The 20,010-nt window shown below is 35.1% G+C and overlaps 1 protein-coding gene across 9 annotated transcripts in view; it reads left to right on the top strand.

The window, feature by feature from the left end:
• Positions 1–20,010, top strand: part of Nckap5 (NCK associated protein 5) — a 949,190-nt gene that overhangs the window by 421,758 nt on the left and 507,422 nt on the right. For all 9 annotated transcript variants that reach the window (XM_063259587.1, XM_023561118.2, XM_063259589.1 and 6 more), the window contains one exon: positions 9,643–9,706. In XM_063259587.1, coding sequence (XP_063115657.1) covers positions 9,643–9,706 — 64 coding nt within the window. The remainder of the gene's footprint in view (positions 1–9,642; positions 9,707–20,010) is intronic.

The raw sequence follows: 20,010 nt of genomic DNA, 5'->3' as shown, positions 1-20,010 counted from the left end.
ACTTTTAAAGCCTCAGCTTTAACTGTGAATGTGTGAAATCTTGCTACATATAACTCAGAAAAACAAAGATTCTGTTTTACAGTGTGTGAAAGGATAGTAAATTTAAAATGTTTGAGAACCATAGTTATGTATCATGGAGAATCATGGAAATATTGAGTTCATGGGATTCTTTGAGATTGACATATTTCATGTAACATATTACATTGGTGCCTGACATGGCAACTGCCCAATGCAGATCAGCTATTATGATTTGTCTTGTTTGAAAAGTTGGCCAAGTGCCTCTCAAAGAAGTGACTTTTATCCTTGCACTTTGGGAGACTAAGGCAGAAGAATTGCAGGTTGGAGCCCTGGACAACTTGGTGACTGAGCTTCTGTCTCAAAAATTATAAAGTTGAGGATGCAACTCAGGTGGAAAGCCCTGAGTTCAATCCCTAGTACCACCAAAACAAACGAACAAAAATGCCCCAAAGAAAGAAAGCTACCTGGAATAACATCCTGTGGCAAATGCTGGAGAGGAACTCAAATCCAATAATGGTATATTTAAAAGATCTAAGGGAACTTAGAGAATAACATGAAACATGTAAGAGTCTTTATAATAAGATACTTACGAGGACAGGCCCTGCTGAGTTGTTCTGTGTGATTTGTAGCTAACATATATGAAGTTGAAAAAAAAGCTTAGAAATAGCAAAATATGTCTTTAGTGAAGGACTTAATTTTTCGGTAAAAAAAAAAAGTTCACCAACATTCATTTCTAAATGAGCATAGTGCACCTGTATTGATACGCTAGTGCATCTCAGACTGGCTCTCTGTGGGCCCTGGACACTCAGTTTGGGACTGGTCTGTTTTATTTCCCAAACCAATAACTATACAGGCCTGAAATTAACTCATATAATGTCTTTGCTGAATGAATTAGGATTTTTACTTTCACTGGATTACATAGTTTTAGCTGGTAGAATATTCTAAATATATTAAAACATAGGGTAGATTTCTTATCACAACATTCCTAAGCTTTAAAAGCTGGAATAGAGGAATTTAAACTCCAAAACTAACATAAACTTAAAATTTGGGGGACGATGTATTACAGGATTTTTTTAATACCACGATGTCTTTAATACCACATTAAAGGGACTTGAATTTGGATTTTTAAGATGCCCAGAAAATTTTTTATTTTAAAATATGTACACAAAATAAAATATGTATATGAGTATTTTTTTCGTACTTTATTTTTCTAAAAAAGTCAAGTATAGATGACACACGTTAACTGTTGCTTGATCAAATCAGGGCATAACACAGCTTGCTGGATGTGAGGTTCAGTTTGTTGCTCGTGATGTCATCTTTCACATGTGTTGCCTGTACAGAGCATTTGGGCTAAGGAGACAGACAATGAGTTAGGAAGAATTCTTCAGTTTTACGGACTGCCCTTGCTGTTCCTTTAGGGCATTCTCGCAGGGATACCATCTGCTGGATGGAGAGCAGGCTGCATGGTAGTTCCATTCTCCTTACTCTGAATGGGTGGGACTGCTTCATTTCCTGTAGGGTGGCCAGGCAGCATCAGTTTGTCTTCTTGCAGTGTGAATTGTCCCTACATCACACACAGAATATACCCCACCTCACCAGATCCACTCTTCTTGGAGAATGTTTGCTAAACATGCAAACCTTGTAGGTATTCTCTGGAGTTTACACATGTGAGCATCCTGTTGGCTTTTTTGAGTACCCCGATTGTGGGCTGGCTTTGAGGGTATGTCGATAGCATGGTGAAGATCCATAGTTCATACAAAAAGAAAACTTGTTTATTAGTTTGAGTTGACGTAGATCAAGGCCATCCTGAAGGACCTGAGAAACTTGAGACTAATTTGCCATTAGAATATAAAACTGGACAAGAAGAGCCGGTCTATTTTCATCCTTACAAAGAAAAGTTCTCTTTGGATTTAACTGAAAGAGAAGTATTGTGGCCTCCTTTTTTGCATCTATATTCTTTATACTCTTCTTTATCCTTGTTCTTTGAATAAGGATCTAAGGACTTTGATAAAATATCCCAGGTCATTTGTTTTTGTAATCATAAAGTCAATACCCACTTCCTTAATGAGCTACAGGTTTTTTCACAGTATAGAGCAAAATAGTGATACATTGCAAAAGTATAGTTGTTTGTTTCCAGCAAATGAACTAAGGCCTTCAGATGGGAGCAGGAGGGTATGTGGTTGTATGTTTAGTTTGCTTTGGGTAGCTTGTAAGTCAAGTATTCTTTATTGTTTTACACAAGCTGTTTGTAAGATTCTTTAATTTGCTTAAGAAAGATGCTAGTCTCGTGTTGGTTTCATACATGTATTGGGAGGTGGGGGTTTTGAAGACATAGTTTGTCAGGGATGATTAAACCCAAGGGCATTTTAGGTAACTGTTAAAAAAGACAGCCATTTATTTTTGATGCCTTGATTGAGTTGATAATTTGATGCTCAAAGTATTAACTTCCAGAAATCCTGAGTATTTTTCCTATAAGATCTATTCATAAAGATCCATAAGATCACTATCATTTCTTGAGTGAATTTTTTTATTGCAAAAATAAAATATACCTGTTTAAACTGCCAACATAAAATGAACACGCAAAATCTCAAGGACTTAAAATATTTAGAATAAATCTAAAGAAAAATTCTTTTGCTTTTTTTTCACATGGAAGCCCTCTTTTTAAAAGGATTAGGATTTTGATACATGTTCATAAAATATCACACAGCTGAGTTATCCCTGCTATATGGATTTGAGCTACCACTGGCTTAGTCTGTGTACCCTGTAAGGACCCAGAACTGTTGGATCCATTAGGAGTTCCTACTTGAAGTCATTGTTTGTTGTATTTCTTGCATAACTTGGTCCCAAAGAGAGTTACATTTGCTATCCTTGCAAATCCTGCTGTTTACTATTATAGAAAGCTAAGTTAGGTAGAAATTAATATTTGGTCAGAGAGAATTGAGCCCTAATTGCTGTTTAGTATTATAGAAAGCTAAGTTAGGTAGAAATTAATATTTGGTCAGAGAGAATTGGGTGCAAATAGAGACATCAAAATTATGGCTGGAGGCAAATCTAAGGAGAGCTCTGCCTGAGGAAAGAAAAACAGTAGCCAAGCTGGCATGCCTCCCTTCCTTAAGTATAAACAGCAATTTGAGATTGTAATGTAATTAGCACCACCTAGTCCAGCAAGCTCAGCTAGTCATCAGATGCATGGGTGGGTGACCAGAGAGTCCCTGGACCAGTGCTCCCTTTCCTTCCTAAAAGTGTCTTTGTTCTTTGCCTATACCTTGCTGTTGCCAGGTTGTGGGGTACTGGAGTCTTTTCTAGAGGTGGTTTCTAAGTTCTTTCTGCCCTGAGCAAAGAATTGGTTATGACAAGCACAAATGGTAGCAAGGTTTTACATTTATTAAAGAAAGGAAAATAAATAGGCTCTGCAGAGCAAGTTTGGGCCAAGTAAAAATAGGAAAATACATGCATTCTACAGGATGAGAGTGGGCTACCATGCAGAAGAGAACAAAGTGGCAAAAACTCAATGTGAAGTATCTTCTTCGTATTTCCCACTACTCAGGTTGACATCAGCTCTTGGCCATCCCATCAAAAACCTGCTGGAATTCTCACTAAAAGTTCACTTGTGTGGCTTTGTGAACTTTTCTGTGCATGTGTCCTAGGATCTTATAACAAAGAGGTCACAGCTACTTTCCTAGCTAGCTTTGTGGTGCCCTAGTTACCTCATTTCCATGTGACTCATTTCCCTTTTGGATCAGTATTAGCTAAGTGACTATACTTGTAATCCTATGGGTTAAATGTAGTTTGACCATCCTTGTTACCCACATTGTGATTTTGTACCTGCATTTGATTTTGTTCTATAAATTATCCCTGATAAAGGGCCTCAGTGGCCACCCACTTAGGATCCCTTAGGAAGCCCAGGAGCTATTATGCTTGAGCAGTTTTCTAGTTTGTAAGTGAGGAAGGCACAGGAGTAGGGCTGGGTTTGTTTTATCCTTTCCTGTGGCCTAGATCACTCTGAAATCCTCTCATTTGTCTCACCTATTTCAACACAGTGTTTGAAAGTGGGCATGTTTTTATTTTCTTTTCAGGTCAAAACTAAAATCCGTGTTTCTAGTTTCTACATATTTCTTTCATTTCGTAGAATAATATGGCTAATGGGCAACACCTTTAGAGATGGCTGTTTCATGCTGATTCATTCACTCTATTGAATTCCTAACAATATAATGAGTGGGCTGCCCACCAAATGTCATGAGTTATTAATATTTTCCTATTTAAGTGATATATGATAACTGAAACCATTTAGGTTTTCTTCAAAATTGAATTTAATACAATTTGACAAGTACCTACACAGTGATAGTCCTAATAGGTGATATGAAGATCATCTCTTTTAAGCATAAAATAGTAATATTCTTAACCTTTGTACTATTTTAAGTCTCTTTCCATTTAATAGAATGATAGTGATAAGATAAACTCTTGCTCTGTTCCTAGAAGTGTCTTTATTATGTTAAACCAGTCTTGAGAAAAATTAACATGTCATTAGCATATATATTAAAATTTCCTCTGAGGATTTAGCAATCAAGAATGATGACCCAAGGCAATTTCCGGAATATTCTTCTATTCCTAGTTTTATATCTGTCTTCTAGTTGATGTTCCCATGGTGTCCTGGGACCTTTGGTGGCCAGAAGACTTTCAACATATTTGCAAGGTCAAACCTTTTTTTCACAATAACTAAGATACTTATCTTTTTAAACTCACTTTCTTTCATGTCTGGTTTTCTAGGAGCTACATGACATGCTATTATAGCAGATTGTATGTCGAAGCAAATGTGAGAATCTATGGACATTAAAGATTTGTGTGGAATTCTAAAGCACTTTTTGTCATTTTTATGGAATTTGCTTTTTTGCAATATAGGTTTTTTTTTCCCATAAATCTGTTTTGCTAATATGGCTAACAAATATGGGTTTATTATATTTTAATTAACTGAGAATTTTCTTAAATACTAATTTTCACCTTCGTAGGGTGAATATCGAGAGGTGTATCTCATAAAAACAAAAGCTCTTGAGGTCTTCAGTTTTTTTGGTGTACAGAGATCCCATGACCCAAATTTTTGAGAACTACTGTTTTATTATTCCCTCACTCAGAGCGTTAAAAAAAGGATTTATTTTGTTGAGATTTATTAAGTTATTTATCTAGTACTCTATGAAAGTTGTGCTTCTTATACTTTCAGAATGAATTTGAAAAAGCTTGTGTGCCTCCTCTCCCGAAAGTTGACTTGTGGAAATCATTGTGTATGTGTGTTTTTAGTGATAAGTTTTTCCTTTTGTAGGAGCTCCCTTTGGCACTGGGCAGCGCCCCCTTGTGTTCTTTTCACAAACCCACAAGTCAAGCCTTCTGCTTTTCGCGCATGGGTAAAAGAATCCTCCTATCAGCTGTTAATACGTCATTCCTCCCGCCCCTTTAGCTCCACCCCTGTTTAATTCCAAATAAAATGCCCGCGGTTTTTTCCTGAAGTTTCTTAAGCTGCCTGCGTCTCTTCAGCAGCCATCCAATACCCTCAGTAAAGGCCTGTTTTCTTTTCAATTCTTATTTCTATCTCTTTTCTCTCTCTTTCCATAGGAAAGATTTTAAGATTTTAATTTTTTTTCTGTGTATGTTGCAATTCATTTTACAATGTAAAAAATGCACTTTTATGATTTTAATTTTTTTCTGTGTACGTTGCAATTCATTTTAAAATGTATAAAATATATTTATCTCTAAAATGTTAAAGTGTTTGTAGTATGGACTTTAAAACATTTCTACATGGACTTTTAGATCTTTTTCTTTATTAACTAAAATTTTTCAACAAGTTCTTCTCAGGATCATGATAATTACTTGACACTGGATCTCCAGTTTGTGAAAAATCTGTCCTTTCTTATAATACATTATGATAGTATTTTTATAAAGGTTAAAGTGAACTGATCAGTTGTTTATTTTTGCTGTGCGGGGACTTGAACATCCTAGACAATCATTCTACCACTGACCTACACTCCCAGCCCACGACACTTGTTTTAAAAACATAATTTCTGAGATGTTTATAATGGGTAACACACAGACATAATTAGGAAATTACATGAAGTGTTAAGATTGTAAGAGGTATAGTGCTTCCTCTCTACTTTCAGCTTTTATCACCCTGACGCAAATGTTTTCCACTGTTTTGGGCTGTTTCCTGAGTTTCCATCCTTTTATTTATGTAATGTTGTACTCCTATTTCTACATTGGTTACTGTTAGAAATTATATATTGTTGCCCTACTATGCAAGATCAGATTTAGTGTTCCTGTGTCACTTATTTCTCCATGTTTCCCATTCTAAATTTTAAAATGTGATTTAATTAAAATGAGAAAACAAATGCCATTCATGGCTGGATTTGGATTCTAGCACTGTATACATAAAATAGCTTTGCTTTTTCCTAGAATTAATATTTTTTCACTTTCTGTCATTGTCCTACATTTTATATTGCAATTTCTGATGCTTTATAAACTTTGTCGTAGAACTCAAAACTTTTCTTGGTATTCACAAACCCAGAGATAGTTTCTTTGGTTTGGCTTTGATTCTTTACACAGAATCATCCTTTGGGATTGCAAACAGTCTCACTACAGTAAGGTTTTGTTGTTGTTTGGATTCTTACCTAGATGTTGTGCAAGGACTTTTCTTTATCAAAAGAAAAAAAAAAGTGAATTCCTTTTTCTTTTCTTCTTTGTGGAATTGATTGTTTCCAGTAGTGACTTTCTCTTTGTTTGCTTAGGTGGAGGGATATTACCTAGTGAAAAAAAATTTACAGTTGAGTTTGAAAATGTAATAATATTAAGCCCTCAAACCCTGAATGTGGCATATGTCTCTCCTTATTTGTCTTCATTTAGCCACTTGAGCAGTGTTCTGTAACTTACAGTGTAATAGTCTTGCAGGTTGTTTTTGTTTAGTTTATTCCTTAAATATTTGGATTTTGACACTGTCATCAATCAATATTTTTAAATTTCATTTTCCAGTTCATTTGTGCTAGTGCAAAAATACGCATTTGATTTTCATATACGTTATGGAGATGGCTTCTGTGATGTGACTGCTAAATCAACCTATTAATTGTACAGTTGTTTTTAAAGTTACTTAACATTTTTATTTAGAAAATTGTCATCTCTGAATAGGCAGTTTTACCTCTTCCATTTTGATTTTCATGTTTTTCCTCATCACACTAGAAGCTTTAGTTTTTATATAAATCAAAAGTATAGTAATGTGATATGAACTTCTTGTCTTCTCCCTGAGCTATGCTCCCAACCTTTTTTTGTTTTTGTTAATTATTATTATTATTATTTGTTGTTTGGGTGCTACCAGAGAACAAACTTGCAACTATGTACTTGCCAGCCAGGTTCTTATATTGCTGAGCTAAATCCTTGGCCCTTGTTTTGTTTTTTTAAGACAAGTTCTCTAAGTTGTGCAGGCTAAGCTTGAACTTGGAATCCTTCTGCCTCAGCTTTCCATAGTGCTGTGGTTATAGTTGTATGCCACCATGCCCAGCTCTGTGTGTTGCTTTGATTGACTGTGGACTATACAGTGTATGTACCAGACCAGGTATGACTGCTGAAGTTTAATTGTCTATCCTATTGCTAACCACTATGTGCATTTTGGTGTTACAAACAGTGTTTGTATGAACATCCTAGTCTGTGTTTTTTGGTGGTGACATATTTATATATCTGTCAGGTTTGTGGTTCGGAATAGAATTGCTGTTTTACAGAGTGTGGAGGTTAGGGCGATAGGAGTGGAGTATCAATTTGATTTGCTTTGGCATCCACTCTATGGGTTAGTGGAGCACACTTGTAGGTGTGTGTGTGGGGGGGGGGTCATGCAGAGGTGACCTTGGAATCTGTGTCTGACCCCTACCCTTTCTACTCTTGTTCTTTTCCCTTTTCATTTCTGTCATGATGTATCTGCCTCAGAGCCAGCTGATCATGGACTCAAACTGCGCTAATTGAACATCTCCTCCTCTAACTGAGGGACTGGTTATTGGGTATTGTGTCTTGGTGAGAAGAAAGATAATACATATGATACAGAATATATTCTCCTGTTTTCTTTCACTTCCTAAGTGACTCCATTGTTACAACTTCATAACAATTTCAATGGTTTCTGGGGAGAAAGGCAATGAATGGTTGCATTTAATTTTCATGTGAAAAATAATATCAGTCATATTCATCTCTTTCAACTCTGTTTCTTACATATTCTTATGGGACTTGAGTTAGACGACCCATGGACTCTCTGCCTTGTTACCTTAAAGATAGGCATGTGATTTACTTCTCTCAATGGTTCTTCCTGTCAGCTTGTTGTTCCCTTTCACAGGGACATGCAGTGCACAGGTGTGGTTTCAAATCCCCAAACTTGTTCTCTGGAACAGGTCCTCATTCTAGTTTCCCATTGTCCAGGCATGTCTTGAGGCTTTTATTCAGGGAAAGCTTTTCCCGCTAGAATGTTGTTCAGCCTTTACCAACTGAAAGCATAGTCTGTGTTTGGCAGTCAGAGGTGTTTCAAAGACCTGTCAGTTAAATAGAAGAAATCCTCTCACTCGTTTTGGAATAGAACAGTTTCCTCTATGTTAGCATATAAACTAATTCTGTGCAGAGGGCAGACAATTGGATGCAGTATCACTCAGTTTCATATCTTGACAGTGAGAGAAGTTGTTCATGGGATATCTTACTAAAACTAAGATTTGGGGATCACTGTAAGAGGTCATGTACTATATGTTATCTATCATCTATTTTTTAAAAAAAACTTAAAACTGTCTAAAATGAAAACTGTCTATCACTGTACAAAAGTATTCTTAATTTTGGTGAAGATTCAATATACTGTAAGTGAAATCAGAATTACATTTTTAAGAAATATAAAATGAACCCTATTGTTAAATACAGAATTCTAAACTAATCTGATTTTTAAGTCCTTTTTTACTATTTCCTAGATCCTGAAAAATAATACACAGAATTTTTATTTAGGCTTTGAAGTAAGGACATCAGAAACTTAATCCTAAAACTATTATATGTCCACTGGCTTTTTTACTTAGCAGCTCTAATTTCCACTTTCTCTACAGAAATGGGTTAATAAAACATAGGATAGTGTCAGGCTTATATGAGAATAGGTAAAATGTCCAGCAGTGTAAGGATTATGTAGCAAGCCTATAGATGATTTTCCATTATTAAGAATGATATGACTGTATGCTTTGTTTTTTAAAATTCTACATTAGTAAATACCTGTAAAACAAATGAAGATTATTAAAAATATATAAGCAAAGTTGATAGAGAAAGTACAACTGAATTATTTCAGCCAGAGAAAATTTGTCATAAATGATGTGTCTTAATGGACTCCCGGCAAAGCTTTTCCTGAGCATCAACATTTTATTTGGCTACTATAAAATCCAAGGCCAAAAAAAAATTCTTTCATGACGCTAGAGGAAAACAATGCACTACTGATCAGTTACTTTAAATATTTATGGGAAGCATCGTGGAGGAAGTGAGCTAAGTGACAGGAGTTCCTCTAGAGACCACAGAAGAATGTTTCACAGTCATGTGGTGTCACTTCTGTCCTGGGAATGGTCCACTAATCACGTGCTTTTGTTTCTCCAGGGAGAAGTTGGCTGTGGCCCGACTGCAGCGAGAAGTTGCCCAAAGAACAAGTGAGAGGGCAGTGGTAAGTCCTGCTGCTCGGTCCTCCTTCTGAGCCTCTCTTGAGAGATCTCAGGTTGAAAGTTATTTGCTTCCACGAAGAATATCTAAGGAAAATATGTGTGTGTGGTAAATTTAATGATATTTTGGTGAATGATATATTTAATAGTACAGTTTAGATGGCTTTGCAATTTTCAAGGAAAGAGAGATGCATTATTTGGGGAAAAAAACTACTTGGGTTTTGGAAACAGTGTTCAGATATTCAAAGGCTTTATTTCAGAACGATCTATAAGATGCCCAGGGTTCCAGCTGCGAGCATAAAGTGCATAAAGGAACAATCGTAGAATTTTAGATTAGGGTAGTTCAGCATAATTCAACCCTCTGAGTTCTGCAGACCTAACATAGAAGAACACCAAGATGTTTGGTAATGCAATTGTCTTTTATTCTTTTCTTTCTCTCCACTGTTTGCGGTTTATCCCTTTCCTTTTCAGTGTTGTGCCGTTTAGAAAACTGATGCTTTCTTGCATTTCAAATTGTACTAAAAATCAATATGGTTGTTTTGGTTTAAAGCAACTTCATTTTATAGACTGTCTTTGCCAAAATATCTTCCTGTGTGTCACTGTAACATTGGAGGTGACTGTCTGGATATCCATGGGATACATGCGTGCAGATAAACTACTGTCCATATCTTTGAGAAGAAAATACAGCTCCAGCCTTATATTCCCCTTACTTAAAACAATGGCATTTATGTAGTTTTTCAGCAGACTTCAGTGCTTTAAAAAAAAAATGACATACTTTTAGCTCTTGAAAGCTGATTCCATTTGATTTCTTGAGAGTTAGTTGATTGACAACTCACCCACTGGAAAAAAAAAAAAAAGTAAGACATTGTAGAATATGCTGCCCTTACACTATTCTCATCAGGGAATGTAAAGTCCAAATGCTGAGTGGGGCTGTGAGGCACAGTGGGCTGATGAACAGGCTTAGGTAAAGTGATTGTATGCTTTCTTTTTCTCGTGATCATAATGCAGAGAATCTTGAATGTAGAAAGAACTGAAGCTACCATTTGTAAACATCCTTGATCAATGAGAAATGAGATGAAAACAAGTTGGAGAAAATAAAGGGTTTTATTTGTTTGTTTTTCCAAATGATGAACTGAGCATTTCCAATCTGGACTTCTCACTGCATAAAGAGATGTGGAAAGGGTGGGCCAGTCTGTAACTCCTGATTCTTCTTTAAAGGATGAGTTCCCATTCAGCATTTCATCAGTGATCCTTAACTGACTGTGGGAAAGTGACTTAACTTTTCTAGATCTTAATTTTTTCTTCTTGAAAATGATGTTGGAATTTTATGATGTCAGTTTCTTAGTGATTGTGCTACTGGAATATTTGCTCATGTAGTTTTTAGGATGCCTCACTTTTTTCTGGCAAGAACTAAATGTTATTGAGGCTCATAAGAAAAGGCCTCGGAAGAAAGCACTTTGGTTGTTTTTAACACTGACATTGAGTATGCCTGACTTGAAATAATTCTAGGTAGATAATGGTGAAGTTTTTTAAAAACAATATTCCCACATTGAAACAGGATGGAAGTAATTATTCAGTGTAGAAAATACCCAGAAAACAAGCAAAAAGTTGACTTATTATTAAACAACAAAATGGCTTTGGAAAAGTAACCAGTATTTTATCACTGTAAATGTTACTAATGGTACTGAAAAATCACATTTTTGTATAGATTAATTTGACAAATTTTGGAGAGCAACTTACTATGTGCTTAGCACTCTTCTAGGCACAAGGAAAACAATGAACAAAAGAGGCAAAACTGTGTGCTTGTAGTCTTGTGACTAGGGCGACTGACATTCCATAGAACAGTTTGACAGTAGAAGCAACTGTGAGAAAACAGCGCAGAGGGGATTGTGAGCTCTTGGGGATCATTATTTTAATTAAAAAGTACATAGTAATAAATCACCTGTAAGTTAATGTTGAGTAAAACTTGCAGAAGGTGGAATTTTCCAGGGCTTTCTGAAGGAGCAGCATTCTCCACATGAAAGTTGGCAAATAGAAGGGTAGGAAAATGGCTGAGAAAATGTTTAGGAACGGGGCTGACTGGAGAGAGTGTAAGAGGCAGGTAAGAGTGGGGAGAAGTCAGGAGCATGGCAGCTGAGGCAAACAGACCATCAAGGCTTCCCTGGATCTGTGGCCCACACGTCGGTGATGGGCACCACCATTGCAGCTGTGAGCGAGGCATTGCCTTGATCTGGTTTAGTACTCTTCATCTTTCCCTATTCCATCATCTATCACACCTCTGATCCTTGGAGACACTATAATCCCTGACTCTCATATTTTTTCTCTTCTTTTCTTGTATTTTCTCCTTCGTTCCTTGCATAGTCGAATTTCTTTGAGTGTCGGCTTAATTATATGCTTCAGCTTTCCCCTCCTAGAATTCATTTATTTGAAGTCCTTACTCTTCCAGTATCTGACATCTCCTAAAATCAGGTAGTTGTATTAATTCTATAAATTTAATTCTTGCTGTGACAAGTTTTTCACAGAAGTTCTGTTACGTCTCTACCAGAAGTGGAGAACAGTTTATCTCACCAGATTGCCTTGAGCTTTAAAAATTACTGCTTAGAGTGTCTTGGTGTGTGTTTATTCATATGTAAGGAAAAATCGTATGAGAGAAACTGTAAGAAGGCTTTTAAAAAGCTCTTATAACTAAACCAAGGTAGACTTTTGTTTTTAAAAAATCATTAATAATATGCCTTAATGTCTTCAAAGCAAAGTAGACCCTTTTAAAAATTTGGTTTTACGTGGTAAATCTCTTCACTTAAAAATTTATGCAAACTTTTAAGCCTATACAAGACACCATGTGAGAGATTTATTTTTTACTAAGCTGTTTGAAATATTTTCAATTAATAAAAACATTGCACACCTGTCTGCCCTTCACTTAGATTTACTTAACATTGACATCTTACATAACTGATGTAATTGTTAAAACTAAGAGATTGGTGCCATTTCTTGTTAAGTCTAGAGTTAATAGGCTTATATATTATATATAATATGTTAATCTATTTAATAGGTATTTTAACTAAACTCTAGACTTTATTAGTAATGTCACCAGCTTTTCTACTAATACCCCATTTTCCAATATAGATCCAATTCAGACTTCCAGATTGCAAGCAGAGAAATTTCTTTTTAATGGCTAATAGAATATGTACAGGTGTGGGATTAGAACAGGACTTTTCAGAGGAAACAGGTCTAGTTTCAAAATCTATCTCAACTAGTGGTTAGCAATGTTATCTTGACTCTGTTGTTTGTATTAGTTCTGTCTGCTTTTTTTCTTATTACTTTAGGTCTCTATATTAGAACGTTGTCTTTCAGCATATTGAATCTTTTATATTTGTTTTCTTAATTCTTTCTTCTGAGAAATAATTCTTGCTGCTGTTTTTCATAGTTCCTTTTCATTATTCTTCACAAATGCCTTAAGAATTTTTGTCTTCATATTGGAAGATTATTTCATCTTGTGATTCATATTACTGGCTCAGTCTACTATATTTTGTCTTTAAACCATCACAGTTTTCAAACTTGTTAGCCATGTGCAGAATAATAAATCTAAATCCATATTGCTCACTCTCTACTTAAATGAAACAAAATAATCAAAGACCTTGACATAAACAGAAAAACACTGAACCTATGGAAGGAAAATTGGCAAAGCTCACAAAGACATAGGGACAGGCAAAGACGTCAAGTACAGAATGCCAGTTGCACAAGGTATAATACAAAGAATCAACAAATGGTATTATATCAATTTACAGAGTTTCTGCACAGCAAAGGAAACAACCAACAGAGAGAAGAGACAATCCACAGAAGGGAAAAACATTGTTAGCTGCTCCTTTGACAGAGAACTAATATAGACTTAAAAACTTTAGAATATAGAATTAAAAAATTCTCCACAAATAAAAGACTCAATCAAAATATGGGCAGTTTAAATGAGAAGAAGAAACACAAATGACCAATAAATACATGAAAAAATGTTCAGCATTTTTGCTAATTAGAGAAATGCAAACCAGAAGAACATTGAGATTCTACCTTACACAGTAAGAATAGGTATTATCAAGGATGCAGTAAACAAAAAATGCTGGTGAAAATGTGAACATAAAGGAATGGTTCTACATTGTTGGTAGGAATGTAAACTAGTATAAGCATTACAGAGGTCAGCATGGAGATTCCTTAAACTAAAACTAGAAATACCATTTGACCTAGCTTTTCCTTGTCTGTCTTCCTAGAAAGAATTAGTCATCACATTACAATGATGTGATATTAAATGCATAGCCATGTATATAGCAGTACCAATCATAATAGCTGATCATTAGAAGCCCATCAACATGAGTGACTATAGAAAATTAAGTATTATATATAAAATTAAATATGTAATAATATAAAAATTATATATATATATATATATATCAGCCATAAAAATGATAAATTTGAGTCATTATAGGACAGCTGACTGATCTTAAGACCAAAATACTAAGTGAAATAAGTGAAAGGTTAAGTATCACATAGTTTCTTTAATATGACAGACTCAAAATATAAGCACTTTAAGGAGCAAAGTAAAAGAAAGATGGTGGTAAGCTCTGCGGAGTTGAAAAGGCTATCTCTTGGGGCTGGGGATTTAGCTCAGTGGCATAAGCACCTAATTGGTAAGTATGAGGTCCAGAGTTCAAATTTTGTACAAATCACAAACTCAAAAATTAAAAGCAAAACTTTGAGATTTTAGAAGTCAGGGTAGGTGACTGTCCTAATACTGAAATAAGAAAAGATTTTATTTAAAAGCTACAAAGTGCATAGTCCATAAATAGGAAGATGTGATAAATCTGAATACATAGGAAATCTTTTACTTGAAATATAATATGAATAGAGTGAAAAAGCAAGACAAACTGATAGGAGGGTATCATGATCAATAAACACTGAAAATTTCTTATACAGAAAAATGCAGATAATAAAATAATACTTGGAGATCATCCCTTGTTTAGAAATCAGAACTCTAGTGGGCAAAGATATGGAAAATTGAAATTCTTATTGATGTGAAAATAGCTGGTACAACTGTTTAGATGATCTATTTTGTGTTACCTTGTAAATTAAAGCTAAATCATAGTCTATGATATGGTAACTTCACTTTTTTGTCTGTGCTAAAACACTATAGCATTTTTGCAAAGCAAGTTATGTAAAGGTACACACTTTGGCACTATTTCTCTTAATGAAAATGTCAAAAATTCTTAAGACCCGGTAAGCGAACAGAGGGCTAACGTTATTGCTTCAAACAGTGAAATATATGGGTGCAGATAAAATAGACTAGATCTGCATGTGCCCACATGGACAAATGTCAAAAATGCTTCAAACATTTTTAAATATATGGTAATGTTACACACATGAAATTTAGGATAATGGATACCACATGAGGGAATGTTTCACATTATATCCATCTAATTATCTAAATGATATAGCTATCAATATTTTTGAAAATATGTTTAAATTACAATGAGGTGATACCTGATTTTTAGAAATATTTTCTTCTGAAAATATTTCTTTTTTTCTTCTTCTTTTTGAGACAGGATCTCACTGTGCAGTTTAGACTGGCCTTGAACCTATTTTGTAGCCCAGGCTGGCCTTGAACTCACAGTGATCTTCCTCAGCCTGCCGAGTGCTGAAATTACAGGTGTGAGTTACCACGCTTGGCTCATTTAAAAATATTTTATCATTCACAATTTTAAGTGATTCTAGATAGAAATGTTGAAATAAAAACAATTAGTAATACCATCATCAAAAAAATGGAAGAAATTAGAAGAATTACTTTTTCATTGCTGGGACAAAATAACTGACACCCACAAAAGGAGCAAAGGTTTGTTTTAGCTCACAGTATGTAGAGGTTTCAGCCCACAGTAAACTGGCTTCAGGGAAAGGTAACATGGCAGAGGGGCATCACAGAAGAGAAACTGCTAATGACAGGGCAGGCCAGAGGCAACGAAGCAGGCTTTCCATGTTTCCCTTTATTCCTTTCAGAATATAAGCCTGTTGGTTGGTGCCACCCATTGAGAACTATGCTAAACCAATCAGTGAACTAATTTAGTAAGCCTACACCCTACATCCAGTCACCTGCAAAAAGCCCCACCTATGAGCTGATGAGGCTTTGGGAGGAACTCTAGATAAAAGTGATAACAAAATATTACCTTATCAAGAAGAAATATTTAGTATGTTATATTTGTGATCTAAGTATCATAAAGACATGTCTATGCATGAATGCTGCAAGTAAAAGATGGAGACTAGAAATTATTAAAAAAACCCAATAACTTCTGTTGAACAAAAGTATGCATAAAACAAGTTAATAAGCATCCTTTACTAAAACAGAGAAAATTCTAAGAATTGTCATAGGTATTCTCAGAATAATGCTGTGAATTAAGTAGTTGAGAGAGTCCAACTATAAATTATGTTAGACAAGTTGAATCAGTGTGGAGCCTTTAGGTTTCCCTAGGATCGTTTCCAAGAGACATGTGATATTCAGAACTGGAATTTGTACTGTGTAGCACTCCTCTCTGCAGAGAACCCTTTGATCACCCCAGTTATATTCAGTAAATATCTGCCTCTTCTTCTAAGTGAGATACTGGAATCACAGACATTATGCTACATGGTTCAGATTTTTTTCTGTTTTATTGTTGTCCTTTAAAAATCTGAAGCAAAGTTTTCATACACTTCTTACGGTGCACAAGTTTTGTGTCATTTGATCTTTGATCTACTTATGAAAGCAGCACTCTAAAACATAGATTTTTATCAGCACAGGAATTGCCTTATTTACCCTTTTAATTCACACACCCCACCAGTTTATAATCAAACATTGCTATATTTATTTTTGTTGTACTAGGTACTGAACTCAGGACCTACACGTGAAGCTACCACATCAAGCCTTATTTATTTATTGTGTATTTATTTATTTATTTTTGAGACAAGTCCTTGCTAAATCACTTAAGTTTCCAAGGCTGGGCTAAACACATAATCCTTTTGTTTCAGCCTTCCAGAATGCTGATATTCCTGGTGTGTGTTACCATGTCTAGATAAACATTGACATACTTTATATAGTATATGTATTAGTTCTTTTATGATATAAACTAAATCATGAACAATATAAAAATGTTATCAAACAGTGTATATTCTTTTGTGTCTGGCTGCTGTGCTTTAGCATAATGTTTCTGAAACTCATCCATGTGTTACATTTCAGTAGTTGTTTTAAGTAACTGAACAGTATTTCATTGTGTGACTATACCACAATTTGTTTGTCCATGTTTCTTTTGTCAGATACATGGATTGTTTCCACTCTGGTTATTTACAAGTAAGACTGCTTGAAGTTCTTTTACAGTTCTGTAAAAATATTAATCCTTTGCTCGACACATAATTTCTAAATATTCGCTCTTGTACTATAGGTTTTCTTTTCAGTTTCTTGATTTAACACACTAAAATTTCTTACTTTTGAAGAATTCAGTATTGTTTTTTTATTTTTAAGAGCATAAAACGACAACAAAACAGATTAATGAACCTGTTACAAGGCTTCAAAACAAGATAAAAGGAAACCAATGATGGTTACCGTGATGCCTTTTGCTATCTTCAAAATAACTTCCTATCCCAGCATGCACAATAAAATCAAACAAAATAGAACAGAGTAAAACCAATCAAAACAAAACAATGAAACCAATGCAGGACTTCAAAACATGACAACAAGAATACAACAGTAGCTACCATAATGTATCTTGTTTATACCATCAGACATAATAAAATCAATCAAAACAGAATAGCCAAAATGAAACAATGAATGTGATACAAAGCTTCAGAACAAGATAAAAGAAAATCAATAATGGCTAGCGTAATGCCTTTTGTTATCTTTAAACTAATTGCACATACCATCAGGCATAATCAAATCAAATCAAACAGAACAGAATAAAGCCAATCAAAACAAAACAATGAAAGCACCACAGGACTTTAAAACAAGACAACAGGAATACAACAGTGCTACCATAATGCATCTTGTTATCTTCAAGGAGCTGCTTTGCCATCAGACATAATAAAATCAAACAAAACAAAATCAATAAAAAGAAAACAAAACAATACAAGACGTTGAAACAAGATAATAGGAAATCAATAATGGCTATTATAATATATTTTGTTAATTTTAAAATAGCTGTTCATGCAAGCAAATATGAAAAAATCAAATAAAACAAAACAAAATAAAACCAAGCTGAACAGAACAGTGAAAACAATGCAGATTTTCAATAACAGGTTCTAGATTAACAAGGGCTACTGCCTTCCCTCTCTAGACATCTCCCTCATTTCACCTTTACAGCATCTCTTGTGCATTTTGGATGCCACTAATTCCTTTAGATTTTTATACTAGGGAGACAACAGGATGTTCACCAATGGGACTCTTGAACCATTTTACCCATGAGCATGATCTTAAGGTGTATCTATTTACCTACAAGAGCTTCAAGGTCATCTTACTTCATAGCTGGATAGCTTTTAATTGTATAGAAATGCTATATCTTTCTTATCCATTCTTCAGTTGATGGGCAAGCTACCCCTACTTTTTTCTAATTCCCTGTCACATAGAGCATTGTTTTCTCTCCTTTGACTTTTAGTCTAAGAATTTCTTTTTGAGTTAAATGTGTTTCTTGAATATAGTATATTGATGGATTTTATCTCCTGATCCACTCTGCTTGTGTTTCTAAATTAAAGGTTATGGCCAACATGCACTGGTTTGTCCCTGCCATGCTACTATCCCACCATTGGCTGCCTACTTTTCTCCTCCATTCAGTTGTCTGCCCTGCTTGGTGATACCCCTCTGCTGCTGTTGCTGGAACCATGATCTTTTTTTTTTTTTTTTTAATCTCTCTTTAGAATATCCTTCAGTATTCTTTGTAGCAGTGGTTTTGTGGTTATGAATTCCTTTAGCTGTTCTTGTCATAGAAGTATCTTGTTTCTCCATTAACTTTGAAAGATAGTTTTGCAGGGTATGTTAATCTGGGTTGGAAGTTATTTTCTTTCAGGATTTGAAATGTTTCACTCCTAGCTCTTCTTGACTTGATGGTTTGTGCTGAGAAATCTATTGTGATTCTGATGGATTTCTTTTTATAGGTGATCTTGATTTTTTCCTCTGACAGCTTTTATTATTCTGTTCTTGTTTCATTTTTGGAATCTTGATTACTGTATGTCTGTGTGTAGATTTATTTTGGTTATGGCTAGCTGGAGTTCTATATGCCTCATTTATCTGTGTATTGCATCCTTTTCCCATGTTTGGGAAGTTTTCTGCTGTTACTTCTGTAAATAGAATTTTAACATCATTTGTGTTAGCCCCTGTTTTTCACTGACATCTATTATTTTTAAATTATTTTGCTTTGCATCATCTTGTAGTTGTTGAATTGTTATTTCCTGGTTCCTTGTTATTTTTAAGAGATCTTTCATGATCATAAGATATACATCTGTCTGCAAGGTCTGAAAGTCTATCTTTAGTTTCTTTCAAGTGGTTTTACCAGCTTTCGATAGAGTTAAATTTTCTGGTTATCTCTTTGAGTCTGTATCATGCATTTTAACGCTCTCATATATTGTTCATTCAAGGTTTCCCTCATTTTCCTATGCTTCTCTGTTTTTCTTTTTAATTTATGTCTTCTTTAGAGATTCTTAGCAATTCTTTTATTATGTTTTTCATTTCTTCTTTTTCCTGAGACAGGTTCTAATTCTTTTATAGCCTCATGAAGTTGTCTCTTTACTTCAGTTGCCACTACTTCAGAAATTTCAGGTGTATGATTCCCATTATCTTCCATGTTTTCATCTCCTGGACTTGCTTCTGTTTGGGTTGGTGTCTAGAGACTGCCTTTTGCTTCTTCATCTTGACATTTTCTTGGGTTCTTCCAAACAAGCAGGTAATGGGGTGCCAGACACTTCTCACATTGGCTACAATTTCTCCGGAGCATGACTGGTTCTCCTGGGTTCTCCAGGCAGTGAGGCCAGCTGCAGGTATCCAATGGTAGCCACTGGGTGCACTGTGCAGAGCTAGCTGCTCACTGGTGGGCACTGGCTTCCGATGGCTGCTGGACTGTGAGCCTGGGTAGAGCAAGCAGCTTCTTCCCTACCAAGCTGATAACTAGCAGGTTCTGCCTTCCAATCGTTTTTTTTTTTTTTTTTTTTTTTCTATTTTTACTTTTTGATATTTTATTTAAGAAGGGGTCACCTACCTAACTCATGACCATGAAGGCTTTCATGTAAGACTTTTGTAGTTTTATTCCTTATATTTAGACCT

The sequence above is a fragment of the Cavia porcellus genome, unplaced genomic scaffold (genome assembly GCF_034190915.1).
Source record: "Cavia porcellus strain 051 isolate PalLab524CR breed Dunkin Hartley unplaced genomic scaffold, mCavPor4.1 scaffold_12, whole genome shotgun sequence".
Classification (NCBI taxonomy): Eukaryota; Metazoa; Chordata; class Mammalia; order Rodentia; family Caviidae; genus Cavia; species Cavia porcellus.
This window is presented reverse-complemented; position numbering and strand designations above follow the sequence as displayed.